The following is a 22,562-nucleotide window of genomic DNA, read 5'->3' on the forward strand; positions in this document are numbered from 1 at the left end:
AAGATGTTCCAGTGCTTCACCACCCTTACTGTAAAAAACTTATTCCTTATATCCAATCTAAGTCTCCTCTCTTTTAGTTGGAAACCATTTCCCCTTGTCCTGTCACATCTGACCCTGCTAAAGAGTCTGTCCTCTTCCTTCTTATAGACACCCTTTAATATTGAAAGGCTCCAGTCAGGTTACCTTGGAGCATTCTCTTCTCCAGGCTGAACAGCCCCAAATCTCTTAGCTCATCCTCATAAGGGAGGTATTACATCTCTTGGATCATTTTTGTGGCCATTCTCTGGACACACTCAAACAGACAGTTCCCCATCTCTCCTGTACTAGGACTCCACATCTGGACACAATACTCTGAGCAAGAACTCACCAGTGCAAATTTGGGTCCTTTTGAGGCCTTAATAGCCACTCAGTTGGAAAAGTTGAGGAAGTTAAACTGTGATTTGAACCTCATTGTGAAAGAAATAGGGGTAGAATTTGATCAAGAGTGTTGAAGGATTGTCTCTATATTGGGAAGATGAGTTTGAAAGGTGGATTAGGAATTGGCTAGGTGAATTGACTGCTTCCAGGGAGTTGTGGTCAATAGCTCGTTGCCCAGGTGGAGATGAAAGAGTTGGAGCACTCCTTTTATGAAGAAAGGCTGTGGAATCTGGCACTGTTTAGCTTAGAGAAGGCTCTGGGAAGACCTCACTGCAACTTTCCAATACCGAAATAGGGCTTTTAAAGGGCATTTGTAAGAGAGACTTTTTTTATAGTGGCATGCAGTGATAGGACAAGGAGTAATGATTTCAAATTAAAAGAGGATAGACTTCGGTTAGTTATTAGGAAGAAATTCTGTACTCAGAGTGTGGTGAGGCACAGGTTGCCAAGAGAATCTGTGGATCCCCAATCCCTGGAAGTGTTCATTAGGTTGGATAGGGCTTTGGGTTTTCTAGTCTTGCGAAAGTTAGAATCGTAGAATCACCAAGGTTGGAAAAGACCTCCAAAATCATCCAATCCAACTGTCCAAATATTTCTCCACTAAACTATGTCTCTTAGTACAACATCTAAATGCTTCTTCAACAACTTCAGGGACAGTGTCTCAACCACCTCCCTGGGTATCCCATTCCAATGCCTGACCACTCTTCCAGAGAAGAAGTTCTTCCTAATGTCCAACCTGAGTCTTCCCTTGCAGAATTTAAGGCTAATCCTTCTAGTATGCAGGAGCAGAGGCCGACCAACATCTCACCATAACCTCCTTTCAAGTAGTTGAAGAGAGCAGTAAAGTCTCCCCAGAGCCTCCTCTTCTCCAGACTAAACAATCCCATTTCCTTCAGCTGCTCCTCACAAGATTTGTGCTCCAGACCCCTCACCAGCTTTGATGCTCTAAAGATGCCCCTGTTCCTGACAGAGGAATTAGACTCGATGATCTTTAAAAGTCCCTTCCAACCCAAATCATTCTGTGATTCCCTGACTATATGAACTGTGAGGGTGACATAGAACAGAAAGACGACCAACAGTTGGAGGACTATAAAGACAGGAATGAGAACTGAATAGGCTGGAACAAAGATGCAGAGAAATAACATACCTCAAGTAGAAAGAATGAAAACAGAATTGGAAAGCATGAGAAATCTGAGTTGGAGCCGGGACAGAGAGGGAGAAGGACAGGAACATTAGAGTACATGTTGGGACTGGAAGGAGCAGGATTGCAATAGGAGAAGTTAGGGAGAAAATGTCTGTAGCATTTAGGTTTCTTTGCAGATTTGGCACTGAACCAAAGTACATACATTAGTAAAAATAGGAGAGTATATTGTAGTTACTCTTAAGATCTTAGACCTGGAACTGACCCTTCTGTGGAGTCCGGATGATTTCACAACTTACAAGACAGTGATTTTTTTTTTCCTTTTTAAACTTGAAAATAACATCTCAAATATATCCTGAAGAACCTTAGATTTCTATCATCTTTTCTGCAAAGTTAGAAAGGGTTGGTACTGATTTTTGTATAACCTTAGTGTGACTTTCTTTGGAAGATATGTAATTTTATAGAATTTACTTGCTTGTCATTCCTTCATAATAACGATCTTACTACTAGAATTTGCTACTTGAATGCTTAATTTTACAAATCTCATTGTCTTCCTATGTACTTCATTATTCTATTCTGTCTACTTTTGAAGAGTGCTGATGTGTATCCAGGTTTTGTCTATGGGACAGACAATGGTAGAAGTTAACAGTCTATTTCTGTCAGGTTAAAACAGATTGCTGTCTCAGTACAAAAATTACATGCACATATGGTAAAAGCATTTGAGTATGACTTTTAGTTTGGGCTGTGCTGGATATGTCTTGTAGTTTACCCCATTGAAAAAGCAGTTGATAATTGTGCTTTCTTTAGGTGCACACTATTTGGAGAATTGTACTTTTTCTTGTCGCTTACATTGGAGTCCATTTGTGATTATATTTAATGCTTTATCTCAGTGTATGCAGGTTTCTAAATATTATTAAATCATTATCCACCCTTTGCAAAAGCAAACTTCTCTGATGGAAAAATCTTAAAACCATTCTGAGAAACCACTGTTTAAATCCCTAACTGAATATTCTCTTCTACTTCACTTGAAAAGTAATAACTTTTGTGTTACCCTGCTACTGCAAACTTTAGGCATTATTAGCTGGTCATCCTAATGGCACAGAGACATAATGAAGTTGAGACCTCATTTTAGGTGATTCTTGCATGTTTGTTTGTTCTTTTCATTAGCTCACTCTGCAATTACCCTTTATTTCTCAACCTTTATTCTTTTGTGAGACAAAAACTATACTCTTTCACTGTATCAGTTTTATTAAAACTTTTTGACTAGGAAAAATCCTGTACACCCACAGTGATAATGCTATTTAAGCATAGGGTGGATTTGTTTTCTGTTGTTTTTCCTGGAGACCATCTAGGTAGATTAAGGAATGTGTTTTAACATTGTGTTTCATGACTATATGAGTACACATGCTCCTACACTTCTGAAATAATAGCCAAGAAGTCAGACGTGCTATCTAGCCAAATAAAAACAAATATGCCAAAGAAACTCTGAAAGCTTTTCTGCAGTGGAGAAGTTACCAGTGAGCCCAAAGGTGTAGTAAAGTGAAAAGAAAATCTATTTGGTTGGACAATAGTGTCTCCTTTTACCTGCTTTGGAAAAGGGCAGATCTTTTCTGTCATGAATGAGAGTGTTCCATACTACAAATGAAAATGGATGTGATTACTTGTTGACAAAGGAGCATACAAAGTTGTTATATATCATTGCTTGTAAGCTATACCCTGTCTGTTTCTCAGAAATCATTACCAGTGGAAAGCATATGATGTTCTTCATAACCTTACCAGTACAAAACATACCATGCCAATGTAAGCTACATAGAATTTCCAAAGTATGAAATCTTTTTTCCTGAAGTTACTGCATGTGATTTGGTTGATAAGCACGCTCTGAAAGCACCTAGTTGATTGAGTAGGATCAACTAGTAGATCTAGTACACTTTTTCTGGAAAGTTTGATAAGGTACAGAGAAGTGTACATAACTTCTGTTTATGCATGTTTCCAGTGTGAAGATTCTCTGCAGATCATTAAACCTCAGACTGGTTTAAGATCTTAGCAGTCTACAGGAAAGGACAGCCATTTATTTTCTGTAAAGGCATAATAAACGAATTTGTTTTTTGAAGTCAGTAGATGTGACTTGTAGATAAATTTAATTTGTGCATTACATTGCACATCAGATGGCTAGATGACACGTATCTTTGTGAAGACATGCTCATTTTGGAACAAAATATTCTTCCCAGGATTGTAAACAGTGTGCTTAGCAGAAAAGATTGACTGTCCTGTCTGCAGCCAATCACGTACAAAGTATGGAGAATGTAAGCATGCTGAAACTATTTTTGTGTGGTAAAGTGAAAATAGGAACATACAGTCAGAGAGCAATGATGACACATTTTAAGTATCAGCCTTAAGCAAAATTGCCAGCAGTTGATATCAGATATATAGTGGGCATTTAGCAGTTTTATATAAGAAGAAATGTCATGCTGCTAGTGAACAAGGAGGTTGTTTTAAAAAGAGTGGTGATATTTTCATGAGTTCAGTGGGCAGAACTTCCATTCCATACTCACACAGCCCACGTGGGATCAGTCTCATTCATGCATTGGACTCTATACATACACAAATGTTTACGGAGGACATCATTAATGACACCTGTAGTATCTTGTTTGTTTGTTTAAGTCGATTTCAGTGAAAATTGCTTCCTCTTTGTATTTTAGAAACATTCCTACATCTGAAATCCTCAGGGAAAATATTTGACTAATCACTTTATTTTTGTTAAACACTCTCAATCCCATCTAAAGATTAGGTACTAAATAAAGTAGAACTGTGTTCCAACTGCTATTTGACAAATGGCAGTTAAGAACAGTCCTGGGTTAGAGTGAAGGTTTATCTGGCATTCTAACAATTTAAGTGATTTCTGTTTGAGAAGTACTATCTTACATTTAATAGTTGTCAAGGGATTTATCTTCTGAGAGTTCATTCAGTCTCTTCCTGAGTAAGTGTTAACTTCAGACTATCTTATATAGGGAATTTCAGATTTCTTAATAGTCCATGAAGAATGATACTTGCTTTTCATTCCACATCTGCTAGTTTTCTAGCATTCATCTCTTGGGAAGTATGGTAAATAATTGATTACTGATCTCATTGTCCATGCCACTTAGGATGTTACAGGCCTCTTATAACTCCCTTTTCCTTATACCATCTATTTTTTATTCTCTAGTTTTCTGGTTTGTTTAATTAATATATATCTCATGGTGTCACTGTATTAGTAGTGTGATGTTGCCAGTTGTCAAAGATAATCTTTACTAAACTCTAACCTTTTACATGTTCTACTGTATTCTCTTTGAGGTGAGTTACTAGAAATGTATTCAGCATTCATTATGCAGGTAGCAGCGTGGAACTGTAAAGTGACACGATGATTTCTTGATTTTCTCTCTTTCTTTCACAGCAATTCCCCAAATGTTATTTTCTTTTTCCTACTGTTTAAATCAGAGCTAAAGTTGTAATGGATTTGACTAGTATAATCCCAAGATCTCATTCCCAGATTAAGTTAGCTAGGAATTCATCATTTTATGTATATGGCTAAGATCATTTTTCCAACAATGATTTGTTGCTTTCTGTATATCTTCTTTGTATTTCATATGCCATTTGACACTCGGCTTCATAAGGTTTTCTACTGTTGTTCACATCAGCCTCATTTTTACAATCCAGTAATTTAGTATTCCATTAGAAAACTTCTAAACCTTTTTATGTTGTCCCTTAAGGAGTGGAACAACAGACACCTGCTTCTGAGTGGAATATTATTTATCTGATAGCTTGTAAGGTAATAGGTGAGAAATATACTTCATTCCTGATATTGAGAGCCTTCATACCTGAGGTTGATTGTGGAAATTAATAAACTGTCATGGTCTGGAGTTTCTTTATGTCTTTGGTAATGGGAAGAATCAGTGTAGCAGATATCCATGATACACCTAAGGGAATGAAGCCTTGGTACCGTTGATATCTAACACTACTTCTCCTGATCAGGTATAACACTTGGGGGAGAAGATAGGAGGCAACAGCCTTCTTGGTATCTCTTCTGTGTCCTCTAAAAGATTTCACTGTTAGAGGCATGGAAGGTATACACTTGTATACTGAGGGAAAAATTCATGTTGATGTAATATTTTTAAAAACTAAGGTGTACTGTTAAGGTCATTGTCATTTGATTTTGCATTATCCATCCACATATTTAGCAAAGCCATGGCTGAGTTTTCCACCTACTGTGTTTCATAGTTATCTATCTAACAGTATTTAGATAGGCAACTGTAAATAGATAACTACCTTGTATGTACCAAACTCTTAAAAATACTCTCAATTTCATTTCAGGTATAAATTTCAGAACAGGACGAGCAGCTATTTTGAATTTTCATATATCCAAAATGTTTTTTCTTTTTTTCTGGTTTTAGGTATAGGCAAATGCAGCTTGGCACAGAAAGCAAAGTAGCTGAACTTCTTCACCAAAGTAAGTTAAAGTCCTTTGAAAGTGAACATGTTCAACTCATGCAACAAGAAACAGCTAAGAATCTTTCACAGTGCCAAATAGAATGTGAGAAATATCAGAGAAAGCTGGAGGTATGTTAATAAAAGACACTTAATGGAGCATTACAGAGTTGTTTTCAATTATAGTTTAAAATGAAGAAACCTGGGGGAAAAAAAGCGCCATAGGATGTTCATGGTTGAGTCAGTATTTCCACCAAATTCTGCTGAAGCAGAACCATAATGAAAAAGCTTTCTGAGCTTCACTGTTTCAGTGGAAAACTAAGGGAAGAAGAAGAAAGCAAAATGTTATTTCATGGTTCCTATCTGCATGTCATATGTTAGCATCTAGATACTTTATGTGGAAATAATAGGTCCTTATTGTGCACCTGAATCAATAAATCCTTTCTGTCTTATAATCTAGCTCTTGTAAAACTGCTTATTAATTCAATTTCAGGAAACTGATAATGTTTAGGAAAACATTGTGGGTTTGGGTTTTGGTTTTTTTTTGTTTGTTTGTTTGTTTGTTTGTTTTCTTTAAAGCATGTATAACAGCTTCAATACCAGTAATAAGCAGAACAATTTTAGAGCAAAAATGTAGTGGAATTTTCTTGGAAGTATACTGATGGATGTATATGGACTTTTTTAAGATCTCTTACGTTATCTAATAACACTAAATATACCAGACTGATTTAGTAGAACTTCCATTACTTTTATTATAGGCTTATTCCTAGAAAAAGTGAGTTCAGACTCTTTTATAGGAGACACATCCAGAGGAATCCAGTTTGTCATAGTTAGATGTTGATATTTGATCTCTGATAGATCCTTCAGAATCTATTCGTGCAAAATGAAAAATAAGTTGTTTTTAGTTCTCTTACACACAGGGGTAATGGTTTGCTAGCTCTTTTCAACACCTCTGGATTCATTAACAGCTCACAATTAAACTCCCTTTTTAAAACTCAGTCTTTCCTAAAATAAGTGGAAAAAATAACTTTTTTTCTGTAAAAGAGCAAATTTTATACTTCCTTCAGGACAGCCTGTAAGTCTGATTACACACTTAACTCTGTACTGTTATGTGATTAAAAGTTTCACCTTCACACCCACAAAGGACCACAGAAGAACTGTTGGAAGTGGACAGCCCTGAGCAATGTCCTGCTATGGCTACTCTCAGCTCACCACAAGAGCTATCAGCTCATTGGAGGATCTTCCTACACAAATTGGAACCCAGGGGAAGGTTCCCCAAGGGTGTTGGAGGAGCTCCAGTGATCTAGTCACATACAAAAACCTGTGCTTATGGACCAATCCATGGTTGTTCAGGAGAGCTTCAGTCCTATGGGCCAGGGGAGCACCCACCCAACATATCAGTGGACACAGACTGAGGACCACTGGTGTTGGGTATGGCATGCATGATGGGATGCAGAAAAAGAGCATCTGAGATTTCCACAAATGCTTGTGTTAAGGAAGGAACCATTGAAAGAGAATGCATCTAGGTGATGTGGGGAAGAACAACCACAGGAAAATAGAGGGAAAGGGTGATTTATACTGTCTGTGTTACAGCTTGATGTGTGCATGGCACTGTATCAGCTACTGGCATGAGACTGTGACCTTAGGGCTTACTTTTCCCATGCAGCTGGAGGGATCCACACTATATATGTACCTATATGTATTTAAAAGCATGTAAGATTTTATATCAGTTTTAGGCCCAGTTCAATGGAAGGCTTTTATCAGTGACCTGGACACAAGAGTCTACTTGAAGGAAGTTTGCAGATACTACTAAATTAGGAGTCATCATTTGATTGATTCCCTTGAGGACAGAGACCATACAGAGAGATCCTGAGAAATTACAGGCTGAGCAATCACTGACTGTATGAAGCTTAACAAAAGCAAATGCTGTATTCAGCAGCAGAGATGTTGTCTTGGATGTATGTGTAGGCTCAGGGACAAGTGGCTGGAGAGCAGTCCTGTGGAAAAGGCTCTGTGAGTTTGTCAGTGGTCAGCTTAGTATGAGTCAGCAGTATGCCCTGGTGGCTAGAAGGACCAACTGCATCATGGTGTGCAAAGCAAGCCAGTTAACAGAGAAGCGGTTGCTCCGCTATACTCAGAAAAGGTGCAACCTCAGTTCTATTATTGTGTGCAGTTTTGGACTCCACATTGTGAAGAGGCTATAAAACTAGCAGAATATATCCAAAGTTGAGCAGCAAAGATGTTGAAAGGTAGAAGTCATGACTTAGAAGGATACATGGTTTGTTCAACTTCAGAAGAAACTGAGGTGATCTCATTGCTATCTACAACTTCCTTTTGATTTGAAGTGGAGAGAGAGGTGCTGAGCTCCTTTACTCCGGCGATAGTACTAGGAGGAGCACCATGTCAGGCAGAGTTAAAGCTGCATCAGAAGTTAGCATTGGATATTAAGAAAAAGCTCTTCCTCAAGAGAGTGCTGAAGCACTTGAACAGGCTCCCCAGGGAAGCTGTCATGGCCCCAAGACTGTCAGTGACCAAGGAGTGTTAGACATTGCTCTTAGATATAGATTTAGCTTACCCTTTGTGGAGATAGATGGACTCTATGGTCCTCTTCCAACTCAGGATACTCTGTGATTCTATTCAAGAAATTACTTGTATTATCTCTTCCCTTTTGTTATCTGCAGCAGTTGTAAGAACATTAATATGAAGCTTGCAACCTTAACAACAGTAATGATAAAAGTAAGTTTTGGAAAACAATTAGAAAAATAGTACCTGTGTAATTACAGATTTACATAGATAGCCTTTGTAAAACAGCCTGTTTTAAACAACTGCTGACAAGAATGATCAGAGCGCTGAAGCACCTCTCCTGTGAAATAGGCTGAGAGAGCTGAGGCTGTTCAGCCTGGAGAAGAGAAGGCTCCAGGGAGTCCTTATAGCAACCCTCCAGTACCTAAAGAGTAGAATATATTCAGGTAACGACACTAAGAAGAAAAAAAAGTGTACACATATATATATTTCTATATATATGTGAATATATATGACAAGTGATGCACAAGCAATTGCTCACCACACCCTGATCAATGCCCAGCTAGTCTCCCCAGCATTGGAAGAGAGAGATGAACTCCCACCTCCTTCAAAACTCCTTCTGAATGATGTCATATGGTATGGATTATCTCTTTGGCCAGTTTCAGTCAGCTGTCCTAATTCTATTCCCTCCCAGCTCCCTGGGCCTTTTGCTGAGAATGGCCTTGGCTCTGTACAGCACCGCTTAGCCACAGCTATAAACATCAGCGTGTTATCAACATTGTTTTTCTCCTAGAACCAAAACATAGCATTGTACCAGACACTGAAGAAAACAATTCTATCCCAGCTGAATCTAAGACACATAGTATATAAGATTTCACTCCCATGCAAATACACTGTATGCACTGTAAATAAACTTTCTAATATCTAGAGATTACTGCCAGCACTTTGATACTACACCCACTACATCTGTTGACATGAAGTTCAATGAGTTGGACCTTTTTATCTAAACAAGCTTAGAATTTATCCTCTTTCAAATATGTACTTTAAAAAATGTACTATATCCTGTTTGCCTAATTTTAATATTGCAAACACGTCCAGTCTGCAGCAGAGGAAACTTACATTAAAACAAAGTTTCTTCATCTGTGGAAAGTTAGTCCTGAAAACATATCACTGCATCTAATTTGTGAGACTTAAATGAAATTGTGTGTAAAACAGACAGCAGGATACACAAACGTAGTAAAACAGAATAGGAACTTCTTTTTTCCAGCTGTCAGCTATGGCAGTCTTTGTTTTGGGGACGAAATATGCTGTGATTGGAGATTCTGCATTGCTGGGATGTTCATGAAAAAAAGCTATAGAGTGGAAACAGAGTTACAGAGTGGAAACAAGGCTTTAGATGAAATGTAATTTCTTGTTGTTCTGTCTGTATTGGAACATTCAGATCCTGGCTGATGAGGTTAGTTGTGGTCATGAGCACTGGGAGTGCCAGCTGTGCTAGACTTTGAGGTTACTAAATAAATTTTAATTGCACAGACATGTCTGAACTTTGAGTAAGGATGTTACATTTGAGTTGCATTTCCATTTTCTTTGGATATTTATTTGATTTGAATAAAATCTTGAATGTTTGGCTTTCAACTCTACTAGTTCTTCTGGCACTTCATTTTCCTGATAGAGATATGCCTTGATTACTATTTATTACAAAATATTACTGCAGAATTTAAACGTTTTGAAATCCTTTTTTTTTATATTTGTTCCTGTATACTGAATTATTCTATTTCTTTTCTAAAATACATTTATCAGTGTATTAATATTTTTCTCATATATATTTTTTTACAGCGTATTGATTTTAACTCCTGGTCAGTAGTAAGTTGGGATACAGCTATGGAGCTATATCTGCTTCTTGAAAAATCTTGTTTTTATTTGGATTTCAGCATAGTTTCATTTAAGCATATTGAAACGAGGAAACAACTGTTTTATATGTTGCCAAATTTTGATCTATAAATGTAGCTTTCTACGACAAGTGATTAATGTTTTTCATGTTTTTATATTTGAGTTGCTTATTTCTCCAGACTGTGGATAGTTTTCTGTTGATGACTGCATACAGCTTTACTACTGTGTACAGTATGCAGTATTCCTGCATCTCAGGGTCTATATTCAATCACAGTCTTCGATGTGCAGGACTTCAATTTATGGAGTTATTAGAGACTGTAGCACTTGATTTTTTTCTTTTTATTTTTCTGCACAGTACATGGATTACTATTTCACTAACCAAAGATGTTTTCGTTCCAGTTGGTTTTGCAGTATTTGTCAATGTCGTATTTTTCTATTTTCAAGCACTGTATCACTTAGCTTTCTTGTTGAGCTTCAGTTTGTATACAGAACTCTTAATTTTGAATATGTACCTTTTTTGTTTAATCTTGATAAATTAAGTATTTACATTACTTCTAAATGCTAATGGCATATTACTTTTCAGTAATAAATAGTAAGAATAAATAATAATCTGGTATAACTTGAATAAGAAATTTGTGCATTTACTATTTTGTAAAGGAACGTTCTTTATTAAACTGATTGCTGATATCTGAATGCAGTCAAATCAGCAAAAAAGAAATGCAGTCATGCTTTTTTTTTTTACTTCTCTATTATTTTTATAGCTATTACTTTGTCGTTTTTCCAGATGGAGACAAAGGACTTAGGAAATTCTGGGGAGACCTGATAGTAGCCTTTCAGTATCTGCAGGGGGGGCAATAAGAAGGACGTGGATAGATTCTTTAGCAGGGTCAGTTGTGATGGGACAAGGGGAATGGTTTTAAACTGGAACAGTGGAGATATAGATTGGATATGAGAAAGAGGTTTTTTTACAGTAAGATCGATGAAGCACTGGAACAGGTTGTCCAGAGGTATGGTGGGAGCCCTGTCATTGGAAGCGCTTAAGGTCAGACTGGATCGAGCTCTGAGCAACCTGATGTAGCTGTAGATGTCTCTGTTCATTGCAGAGGAATTGGACTCAGTGACTTTTAAGAGTCCCTTCCAGATCAGACAGTTGTATGATTCTATAAAGTGTTATAAGACATGAGAGTGTAATCTCTACAAGATACTGTAGCTGAAAAAAACTACTTTTTCAAGTGTTCTAACTCTACCTGTGCAAAAGTTGCATGAAATGTGACACATTATCATTGTTTGTGTTATATTGCTGAGTATTTTATATGTGGGTTTTCACCTTTTTCATAAACATCTTTTCATTATTCATTCTCATAGGTACTTACGAAGGAATTTTATAGTCTTCAGTCTTCTAGTGAAACACGCATTATTGAACTTCAAACACAGAATTCCGAGTTTCAGGCAAGACTAGATACTTACGAAAAACTTGAAAAAGACCTTGATGAGATAATAATGCAGACAGCAGAAAGTAAGTTCTGACACAACATGTGTAGATGTTTCTGGAATTCTGGCAATATCTTATTTCTTATGGCACTTGGGAATTACTGGTGTCTGCTGTTCTCTTTCCTCATGCCTAACAAGTTTGAAACAGTAGTCATTTTATTAGAAAATACTACTGACAAGTTTCTAAATGTATTTTTAAATATCTGTCAAATAAACGTGAACTTAGTTGTGTGGATATTAAAAATCATCTCATTTTTTCCCATCATTTCCCTTTTGCCTATTCTAATTATTCATTAAGATTATATATGAGTTTGTTTGGGTTTTTTTTCTTTTCTTTTTAGAATTCTATCAATTTTTTTAATACCATGAAGCTGTCTTTGTTGACAAACAACTATAGGTTTAATAATTCAGTAGAATGATAAATGTGATTTTTTTAAACGAATTATGGGGACAAGAAAGAAGCTTTTCTTGTGTTGAATTAACAATAATTCTTCTCTGCTCTGGTGAGACCACATCTGGAGTACCATGCCCAGTTCTGGTCTCCTCAGTTCAAGAAAGACAGGGAACTTCTAGAGAGAGTCCAACAGAGGACCACAAAGATGATGAGGGGCCTGAAGCATCTCCCCTACAAGGAAGGGCTGAGAGACCTGGAACTGTTCAGCCTGGAGAAGAGAGGACTGAGAGGGGATCTTATCACTGCTTATAAATATCTACAGAGAAAGTGTCAAGTGGATGAGGCCAACTTCTTTTCAGTGGTGCTCCATGCCAGAACAAGGCACAATGGGCACAGACTGGAACAGGAAGTACTATACGAGCATGAGAAAGAACTTGTTTACTTTGAGAGTTACAGAGCACTGAAACAGGATGCCCAGAAATGTTGTAGAGTCTCTTTCTCTGAAGATAGTCCAAACCCACCTGGACACTTTCCTGAGCAATGTATTCTATGGAAACTGCTTTAGCATTGAATTGGATTAGATGATCTTCAGAGGTCCCATTCAGTCCCTATGATTCCCTGATTCTGTGCAATTCTGTGAATGATTGCTAATGGCAAATCAACCTGTTCTAATTATAATGGCAAATCATCCTACTCTAAGTACTAAACCAGTGATTAACTTCTGATCTGATTATTTTGGAAAATTTTCATCTCTGGTTGGCCAAAGTGATGATACCTATTCTCAAAGAGCAGAAATTCTGTGAAATTTCTGTTGTGGTTCCTGTTTGTGAAATCTCCCTTACCTTAAATGAATCAACAGAGCAACTACTTTCTAATTCAAATTTAGGACTCCAATCTTGAAGTGTTCTTGAAGATTTTTACAAAACTGAATAATTCTTTGATTTCTCACTAAATAGTATGTGTTTTAATTACAATTACAATCTTCTGAATATGAGTATTTAATGAGTGCTTAGAAAAAAAGACATTTAGAGTGAGTTTTACATTTCCTGTTAGTGACAGGACAAGGGGGAACTGTTTTAAACTGAAAGAGGGGAAATTTGTATTAGACATTAGAAGATTTTTCACTCAGAGGGTGATGAGGCACTGGAGCAGAGACACTGTTGATTCCCTGTCCCTGGAGGTGTCCAAGGCCCTGAGTAGCCTTGTAGTTGGTATCAACCCTGTCTGTGGTTGTGGAAGTTGGAACTAGATGATCCCTTCCAAACCAAGTCTGTGTATGATCACCAAAAGAAGTTAAAGTTTACAAATGCACTTGTTTATTAATATTTAACGACTGTTCGTATTCTGGTTCAATTTGAGGGGGAAAAAAAGGAGTTACAGTACAATATTATTTACTGCAGTAACTTTGTTTATTCTTACTATTGTATCTTTGACATTGAAAGTTAGAAGTAATACTTATTAAGACAGAATTCCAGCACCAAAGTGAAGTTCTGAGGTAAATCAGAGGAAAGAAAAACCTTACTTCTTTTCAAAATACTTGAAGGAGAACACAGGCGTACTTCCTCCTATGTTCCGAATTAAGTCCTGGCATTTACATGTCATAACAAAAGGTCAAAAAATATTTGGGCAAAAGAAAGTTCTTGTGATTTTCAAATTTAAGGCATTCTAGAAATTTTCCAATCAGTCCTTCTGAGAATATAGTATAGGCTGAAGCACTTTGTGGAACAGTGGGAATTTCATATGAGCTATAATGAGAACAAGATTTTGCTTTTCAATCTTGTGATTGTATCTTTACATTTAAATGTGATAAGACTTTTTTCCTTATTAGTGAGTTATGAAGCCCCTGTTGGTTTACACTGTTTAGGAGTGTTGGAGTAAAAGGGGTTCAACATCAAATTTTGTGGACGTTTTAGAAAGCCGTGTATTTGTACATGTAAGGTGGATTCTGTCATTTAATCATATGAACTTCTTACTTCAGAGAATGTGCATGTGGAAGAGATCACTGCATTTTAACTTTTATTCCTTCATCATTATGCTTCACTTTATTAATATTGAAATAACATGAAACAGACTCTTCAGGAAACTATCAAGAATATCTATAGCCACTCCTTACAGCAACTGAGTGATTTCACAGGATCACAGAGTTGTAGGGCTTGGAAGGGACCTCTGGAGATCATCTAGTCCAGCCCCTTTGCTAAAAAGCATGAATAACATATTCCACATGAATGACAATAAGCTTTCTTGGCATCTCTCCTTCCTTTTCAGGGTAAAATCTTCACCTTGGAAAATTTTAGTTTTAGACATGTTATTTTACTTGGATTATTTGGAGCTGTTGGAGCAGGTCCAGAGGAGGGTCACAAAGATGCTCAGAGGACTGGAGCACCTCCCCTACTGGATCAGGATTAGAGAGCTGGGGCTCTTCAGCTTGGTGAAGAAAGATTCCAGGGGGGATCTTATAGCGGCCTTCCAGTAACTGAAGGGGGCCTATAGGAAAACTGAGGAGGGACTTTTTATAAGGACATGTAATAACAGGACAAGAGGAAATGACTTCAAACTGGAAGAAAGATTTGGACTAGATACTAGGAAGAAATTCTTTTCTCTGAGCGTGGTGGTGTTCAGTCTGGAGAAGAGGCTCAGTGGGCGTCTTTATAGATCTCTACAACGCCCTGAAAGGAGGTTGTGACAAGGTGGTCTCTTCTCTCACATAACTAATGATGGGACTGGAGGGCCTCAAGGTGCACCAGAGGAGATTCAGTTTGGATGTTAGGAAAAATATATTCTCTGAAAGAGTGATCAGGTGCTGGAATGGGCTGCCCAGGGAGGTGGTTGGGTCACCGTCCCTGGAGTTGTTTGAGAAACATTTAGATGCTGTACTAAGGGAAATGGTTTAGTGAAGAAATATTGGTGGATGGTTGGACTGGATGATTTTGGAGGTTTTCTTGCTTTCTACCAGTTACCATCGTTTTAAGAAAAAGATTAAAATTATCCTCCCAATCAGACTGTAAAAATGCTTTTAACAAGATCGTCCCCAACTAGTAATTGTATATGTTATATCACAGAGCCAGGTGAAGAGCCCAGAATGACAGAAGAAAAGGTAACACGAGCACATCGTGGTACAGAATGTTAGTTCTGCTACATATTTGAAGCGTTGATGTTTGTTTTCCTGATATGACCTTCGCGTGTATGTATACTGACAGATACTGATTTATAGGATAGGATCTCATTGACATTTTTCTGAAAAATACAGCACTGAACTTGTCACCCAAAAGGAGGATTGCCTCTTTTCCTAATCACTGTACACTTCTGAAAGGAGTCTGTCTCCTGTTTTTATTGTACCCTCCATTTGGTGGTGGGAGATAGCAGCAAGGAGAGGTTTAGAAGAGATCTTACATGTCATGTGCTCCAACTCTCTCGTTGTCTTGGTGACCCTCTGCTGGACTCCCTCCAATACATCAACAACATTCATGCACTAGGAAATCCAAAACTAAGCGTAGCACTCCACAAATAGCCTCAGAAATAGAGTAGATGGTAACGATCACTTCCTTTAACAGTCAGTTTGTGCTCTTGATAATACTGCCCTGGATGCAATTGTCCTTTGCTACAAGTTGATTCATGATAAGCTTGTCCACTGGAACCCTTGGATCTTCTTCTACAAAGCTGTTTTTTAGTCAATCTCCAGACTGTGCTAGTGTCTGGAGTTATTTTGTCCCAGATGTGAGACTTTGTATTTGCCTTTCCTCAACTTTAGTGTTAGTGTTAATATCTTTTTTTCTAGCCTCTGACTAACAACCCTGTCCCCCTGTTTATCTGTCATACCACTTCCCTAATCTGATACATCCTGAAGGTGCGCAGTATCCCACTGTCTTCATTATCAGTAAAGATTTTGAACAGTATTAACACCTGAGATTCCAATAGTAAATTACTGTCAGTTGGACTTCGTATGACTAATGACCGTTATTTGAACCCAGAGGTCCTAATCCATACCTTGCTTAGCTTAAAGGATAAGAGACTGTACCAGAAGTTTTGTGTTTATTTGACTTAAGTGCTACCTAATTTTATTAATTTCACAGAGTTTTCACAGAAAACTCTGCTTCCTTGTGAATACACAGAAAATGAATTATTTAGGGGAAAAAAAAATCAACACTTAACTTTGTACTGCCAAATTAAACTTGTACTATTGCTGTGTTGTTACCTTACCAATAATGAATATACCAGGACACTAAATTCTTTTATTTTACTTTTACATTATTTATTAATATGAACTAACTGTTTATTAAAAAGAAAAGTTAAAAGACTGCCAGTGTCATAACATGAATATATGGCACTGTGTCAAGAGTTTTGGTTACAATTAGTACTTGAACAAAGCACAGAAAGTTACAGCAGTTTACAGTAACTGAAAATATACCTGCTAGGAAAAAAAAAAAAAAAGCATTTGTCTAACTTTGTAAACTCTTGCATTCTTACTAATAGTAGCTTTCTGGATTTTTTTTTTTGCAGTGGAAAACGAAGTTGAAGCTGAAAGAGTTCTCTTCTCATATGGGTATGGTGCTAATGTTCCTACAACAGCCAAAAGACGACTAAAGCAAAGGTAAATAAGCAACTCCTCTGAATTTACTTGTTCAGGATAAAAAAGATGAAGAGATACACAGCATGTTCAGTCTTGGAAATTGGTCAGTTTGATGAGTATAAAGAGTTTTTTAATGACTTAAGAATACAGAAATAGAATGAAGAATACAGAAATAGAATGAAGAATAGGATCTGTTAATGTGGTTTGTATTGTAATTGAGCATATTGATATTTTTCTAGGTTGTTTTTTTCTTGTCTTTCAGAAAAGTTAATTGTATAAAAACTGAACAGTTGTAAAAACAGACTAATTACATTCTTTAGATTTACATAATAGGAATTTATTTTTGGAGTATTAGAAAATGTATTTAATACATATCTGTCAGGAAATTAAGAAGACTCAAGTTTCAGAGCATCATTTCATCTTTACACACACAGCATTTATACCAATTACATTTTTTCAGTTTTCTCTGATACTATGAGATCAATAGATAAAAATAACCTATAGGCCAAGTCGTTTTAAGTAATAAATTTATATAAAGTATTGTCTATAAGAAATAATGGTGACATTCAAATAGTTCATTGTGTGCACAAAGACTACAACTCACTTATGAAAGATAGAAAATGTGGGTTTATTTTACATGATTTATAATATTTTAAACAGTGACAGCAAAAAAATAGTCTACAGTTGTTCTAAATGTATCCACATAATATAATAGGAATCACAATCGTGGAGTGGATGATTTAAGTTGAAAGGAACACGTGGAACACCCTGCTCAGAGCAAATCCAATTGCTTAAGACCTTTTTCAGTTTAGTAAATGTTGTCAGTATTGTCAATCAGTTCAGACCTGTCGTGTACTGATTTACATATTGCTTTCAGGCTCATAGAGAGATAGTGTGCAGTATTTAAGTCTGGTATAGCTTAATTTTCTCTTTAGCATTTTTATGTCTCATCAGACTGTTTCTTAGTGAGATTTCTTTTTATATTACCTGTCTACAAGTTTATTGAAGTAATGCATCCCATTTATTTCCATGGAAACTATAACAGCTACAAAGAGCACAGTAACGCTGTGGTAGAGCAAGTTCTTAGCCACAGAGCACTATTTTTCATCAGTGGAGGTGACCTGGTGTCACTGTCGTCACTGCTGAAACTGTGCTCACATCCAGTGTTTGATCTCCATGAACATTCAGCAAGTGTCAATTAATGTCAGTGGGTGCGATTTTTTTCCATGTGGAGGAATTCAGTTCCACACCTTTGTTTCATATGCACTCCCATATCAGACTCTTATTTTGTCAGATTGCCCCTCTGCTGCCATCTGTTGCGTGGCAACAGAATTGAACTTAATATTGTTGGGAAGGTTCAGCCTCTACTGCTGTACCACCACCATCTGCCACTGATGCAGTGAGACAACATAATAAAAAAGTGAGGCGTTGCTTTTGGAGCATCCTTCTTACATAGAAGTGAAGAAGGAAGGCAAAGCTGTCTATTCAAGATTAATGCATGACGGAGTCTATTCTTTTTTACCTTTACTTGCCAGAAACAACTATTTCATGTATTTGTATGTAAGTGCCATACACCCATACTAGTGAATTAAATATTTCTCAGAACGTTCTCAAGTGTCAGAATGAAATAGCATGTAGTAGCACACTTCCATGAAACTGAATTCTTGGTGTAGGTTAGCTGCATGTGAATGACTTCCTACCAATGTTTGCTGGCTCAAATTAACTCATCCACTGTGCCTAAGAACTGTTTGGGAGAGAGTTCATGACCAAGTGACAGGATGCTACCAGGGGCAGTCTAGTGAGCTGCTAACAATTACCACATTCTTGACTTTTATTTCTATTATAGTGGAATAACAAAAACCAAAAATCCAGAATTTGCTATCTTTGAAGATAACAAATTTCTGAAAACTTCTTTAATTTCAGCAGTTTTCTGAGTTTCCTTTTTTTTTTTTTTTCCCACCAAGTTAGGTACAGTTTAGATTATTTACACATTCAAGGACCTTTGTCCTTTTTGTTTTAAATTTAAGCTACTTGATAAACAAAACCAAAAAGCATACGTAACCTAACTACTTGTGTTTATCTTTAATCCTTGCCAATTCAGGTCAAGTTCACTGAGTAGTTGAAGCTGGAGTAACTATGATGGGCTACATATGTGTAGATGTGGCACTTAGGGACATGGTTTAGTGGGTGTGGTGATGATAGGTTGACAGTTGAGCTTGATTATCTTAGAGGTCTTTTACAACTTTATTGATTCTATGATTCGATGTTCCCCAAGTTGCAGTGGGAAAGTATCACTGTTTCCCCTGCACAGTTTAGAGAAAGTCCCTTTTTCTCTGTTAATGTTCATACAGTGTGATGTTCTTTGTGGAAGAACTGAGAGATAACCAACCTTTTTAGCACTTGCTATTGCCAGTTTCATGTCATTCCCCTCATATAAGGTGAAATAGTGCACAAGTTTAGGATTGTAACGCAGAATATCAAGTTGTTAAGACTTATACCAAATCAAAAAGTATGTTCATTTTTACTGAGGAGAAGGTGGTGGATATGTCTGGTCACATTTTCTGAGAAAGTATACATACTCTAGCTTTACATCTAACATTAAGCCTCAAGTTAACAATAAATAAAATCTCCTAGCTGTTCAGCTGTAAACCTTTTTACACTCTTAGATGTTCAATATCATAGTTAAAAACTTGTTATTGTTTATTTGGAGACGTAGTTACATATTTTCAGTTTATGGAGAGTATGCATTGATTCTGAGACCCAAACTGGAGTGATCCCTCGCCTTCTTCAGTGTACATATTTTGGAAAAAAGGGCATGCAATTGATTGAAAGGATAGATTATTGTGTCAAGCATTGAATCCAGTGGTTAATGCACATAAAGTGGTAAGTACATTGATTGGTGGCTGGAGTAACTAAATATGGAGGCATACAGTGATACTTTCTTTAGATACACATTTTTTTACAATCAGTTACCAAGCTGCCATATCCTGCAATGATGGCAAGACTCAATACAGGATGCATCAATTTAGATGTCTCATTAGAGGTTTAACACAGAAACTTAGCATCTAGCCATAGTAGTTAAATCTTACTAGTACAGTCAGTGAAATTTTGAGTACATTTCAGCACATCCAGGTGTCTGTTTTAGTGGAATGTATTCAGCCTCTCCTATCTATTCAATAAGACTAAGTGACTATAATATTGAGTTGAAACAATGGGTTAGATACCTGGAAGGAGACTTGGCAATTATGTGCTGAATTTTCCCATCACTGCCTATGGAACTATGCTACTGAACTGATGATGAACTCTTCTAATATTGGGCACTAAATATGTAAGATGTAGTGCTTATACAGCTGAACAATTCTTTTGTGAATCTGTGAAAGACGACATTTAAAAATGAAAAATAATAAAGTGGTGATAGCGTTTAAATAGCATAGTAAGTGTCAGACAGAATCAACTTCCCTCTGTTTAGAAAATGATCAAGTATTCCCTTTTTTGCTGTTTTTCTTCAAAATATATGTTGGTATGTATTTTTAAAACTGACTTAAGCAGAAGCCACTTAGAGTGATTCCTTAAAGTAGCTAAAAAAGTAAATATTCATGGTGGTTGAAACATCCTGACATGATTGTTGCAATTACACAGTATTTTACAAGTGATATAAATAATTACTTTTTAAGAAATATGACCGTGGGATAACTACAGGAATGCGATTTCAGTGCTGTAAATTCTGTAATGTTTTCATGTTTTCATTGTTCTTTTAGCTTTGACAATTCTGCATGGTTTCACTGTACAGTTTATGTATTAGTATTTAATAATTGGCTAAAAATTAAAGCAATCAAGGTTTGAAGTGTAATTGTGAGAATTTCTTTTGCACAGTTTGGAAAAAAATCAACTTGAGCTTGTTTTTATTGGCACAGTGTTCACTTGGCAAGGAGGTTACTGCAGCTAGAAAAGCAAAACTCGTTGCTTGTAAAAGATCTGGGACATCAGAAGGAACAAGTAACACAGATTTCACAAGAGGTAAATTATTGCTCAAAAAAAAAAATCAAATGTGTAGAAACTATAAATATGGCAGAACAGCTGTTCATAAAATGGAATATTTTCTAAACACTGTTTATTATCTATTTGATGTAAAAAAAAAGGCCTCATAATTAACCAAAACTCTATGTTAAATGTTCTCAAAGAAGTTTATATCGTATTTTGAAATGAAGATCAAAAGAGGGATTACTTTATAGGCTAAACAAGAATGTAGACCAGACAGGCAACGTTCTGATTTCTGAGCAGAAAACCAGCTAGCCAAACTAGTTTGTTCTGTTTGATAGTTAATTGTTCAGTGAATACCTCATTACCTTTTACAAAGTTCTGCCCTTAAATCACTTTTGAAGATACTTCTGTAAATCCTTTTCTACTTTGCTCCGCTCTTGAGTCTTTCCAAAATACAAATCTAAGGAATGTTTGATATAAGCTGTTTAAAAATAAAAGGTTTCAATTATTTTTTTTCTTTTTTTACTATGCTACAATATGTTAAATTTCACAATAAGTCTGTATGTAACAGCTGAAATTGCATATTACACTGACTTGGCAAATAAATATAAAATAATCGTTTTTCAATCTTCCAGAATTAAGTTGAACTTTTTTTTTGTAATATTTCTAAGATTATCTTACCAGTACCTCTTAGCAACCAAGCAAATATCTTGATTTGTTGTTAGTATGAAATTTCTAGGCTAATTGCTTTGAGAACGTAGGTTTTTTTATTTTTAGCAGTAATTATAAATTAGGATAACTGTGTGAGTACTTCATAGTGCAAATATTTGAATTTTCTGCATATTTAAAAATATCAATGAACTTAGATATATTTACATCTATACATATAATCACATATATCTAATTTAATTTTAATCAAATATATGTCAGCAGTGAATTTTATTTATTTATTTATATCAGTAGTAGTTTTTATTGTAGACTCTTCCAGATACATGTTAGTAATTTGTATCTGATTAAAATGTATCTATTAAATGTTGTTGAGTTGAAAATTGAGAGACATTAGTGAATCCAGTGTTATCCTTGGAAGTTTTCTTAATCATTAATAATCTGTGCTTCATTCTCCATTTAAATGTCCAGCTTCCACTTTTCATAGACTTTTTTCTTACCCATTGTGGTTTTACATTTGTTTCTAGATCACTGATGAAAAATTTAGAATTGCAGACTTTAGTCCCACAAAATTCCACTAGAACAACTTGACTTAATTTTGGAAGAATGGAAGAATTTCCATGAGATGTTGTGTAGCCTTTTCTTGATTTTTTATCGCATAATTGTGGATTTTAAATCAGGCTGTGATTGAGTATTAAGTTAAATATCTTACAGATTTTAAGCTAATGCACAGCAGCTACTAAGCCTGTTAAACACTTACAAGGTTAAATAATAAATCTTTTAAAACTTGCTTTCTGTTTAATTCATGGCATTCATGTCTAAATACCCCATTGGATTTCTTTTTCTTTTCTTTTCTTTTCTTTTCTTTTCTTTTCTTTTCTTTTCTTTTCTTTTCTTTTCTTTTCTTTTTTTTTTTGCATGTGATTATTGAATTTTTAGTTTCGTATCTATTATTTCAAACACTCTGCTTGCCATTCTTCAATATGCAACACGGACTTTTTACACTTATTATTTATGGACTAGGAAGTTGT

At 36.1% G+C, this 22,562-nt stretch overlaps 1 protein-coding gene across 1 annotated transcript in view; it reads left to right on the forward strand.

Moving 5' to 3' along the window:
* The window catches only part of PIBF1 (progesterone immunomodulatory binding factor 1), a 107,267-nt gene that overhangs the window by 53,171 nt on the left and 31,534 nt on the right, over positions 1-22,562 (forward strand). Inside the window, exons 10-13 of the mRNA XM_065744039.1 lie at positions 5,986-6,151; positions 11,798-11,948; positions 16,815-16,905; positions 20,799-20,901. Coding sequence (XP_065600111.1) covers positions 5,986-6,151; positions 11,798-11,948; positions 16,815-16,905; positions 20,799-20,901 — 511 coding nt within the window. The remainder of the gene's footprint in view (positions 1-5,985; positions 6,152-11,797; positions 11,949-16,814; positions 16,906-20,798; positions 20,902-22,562) is intronic.

The sequence above is a fragment of the Cyrtonyx montezumae genome, unplaced genomic scaffold (genome assembly GCF_038088225.1).
Source record: "Cyrtonyx montezumae isolate F1298 unplaced genomic scaffold, pur_monq_1.0 scaffold_3, whole genome shotgun sequence".
Classification (NCBI taxonomy): Eukaryota; Metazoa; Chordata; class Aves; order Galliformes; family Odontophoridae; genus Cyrtonyx; species Cyrtonyx montezumae.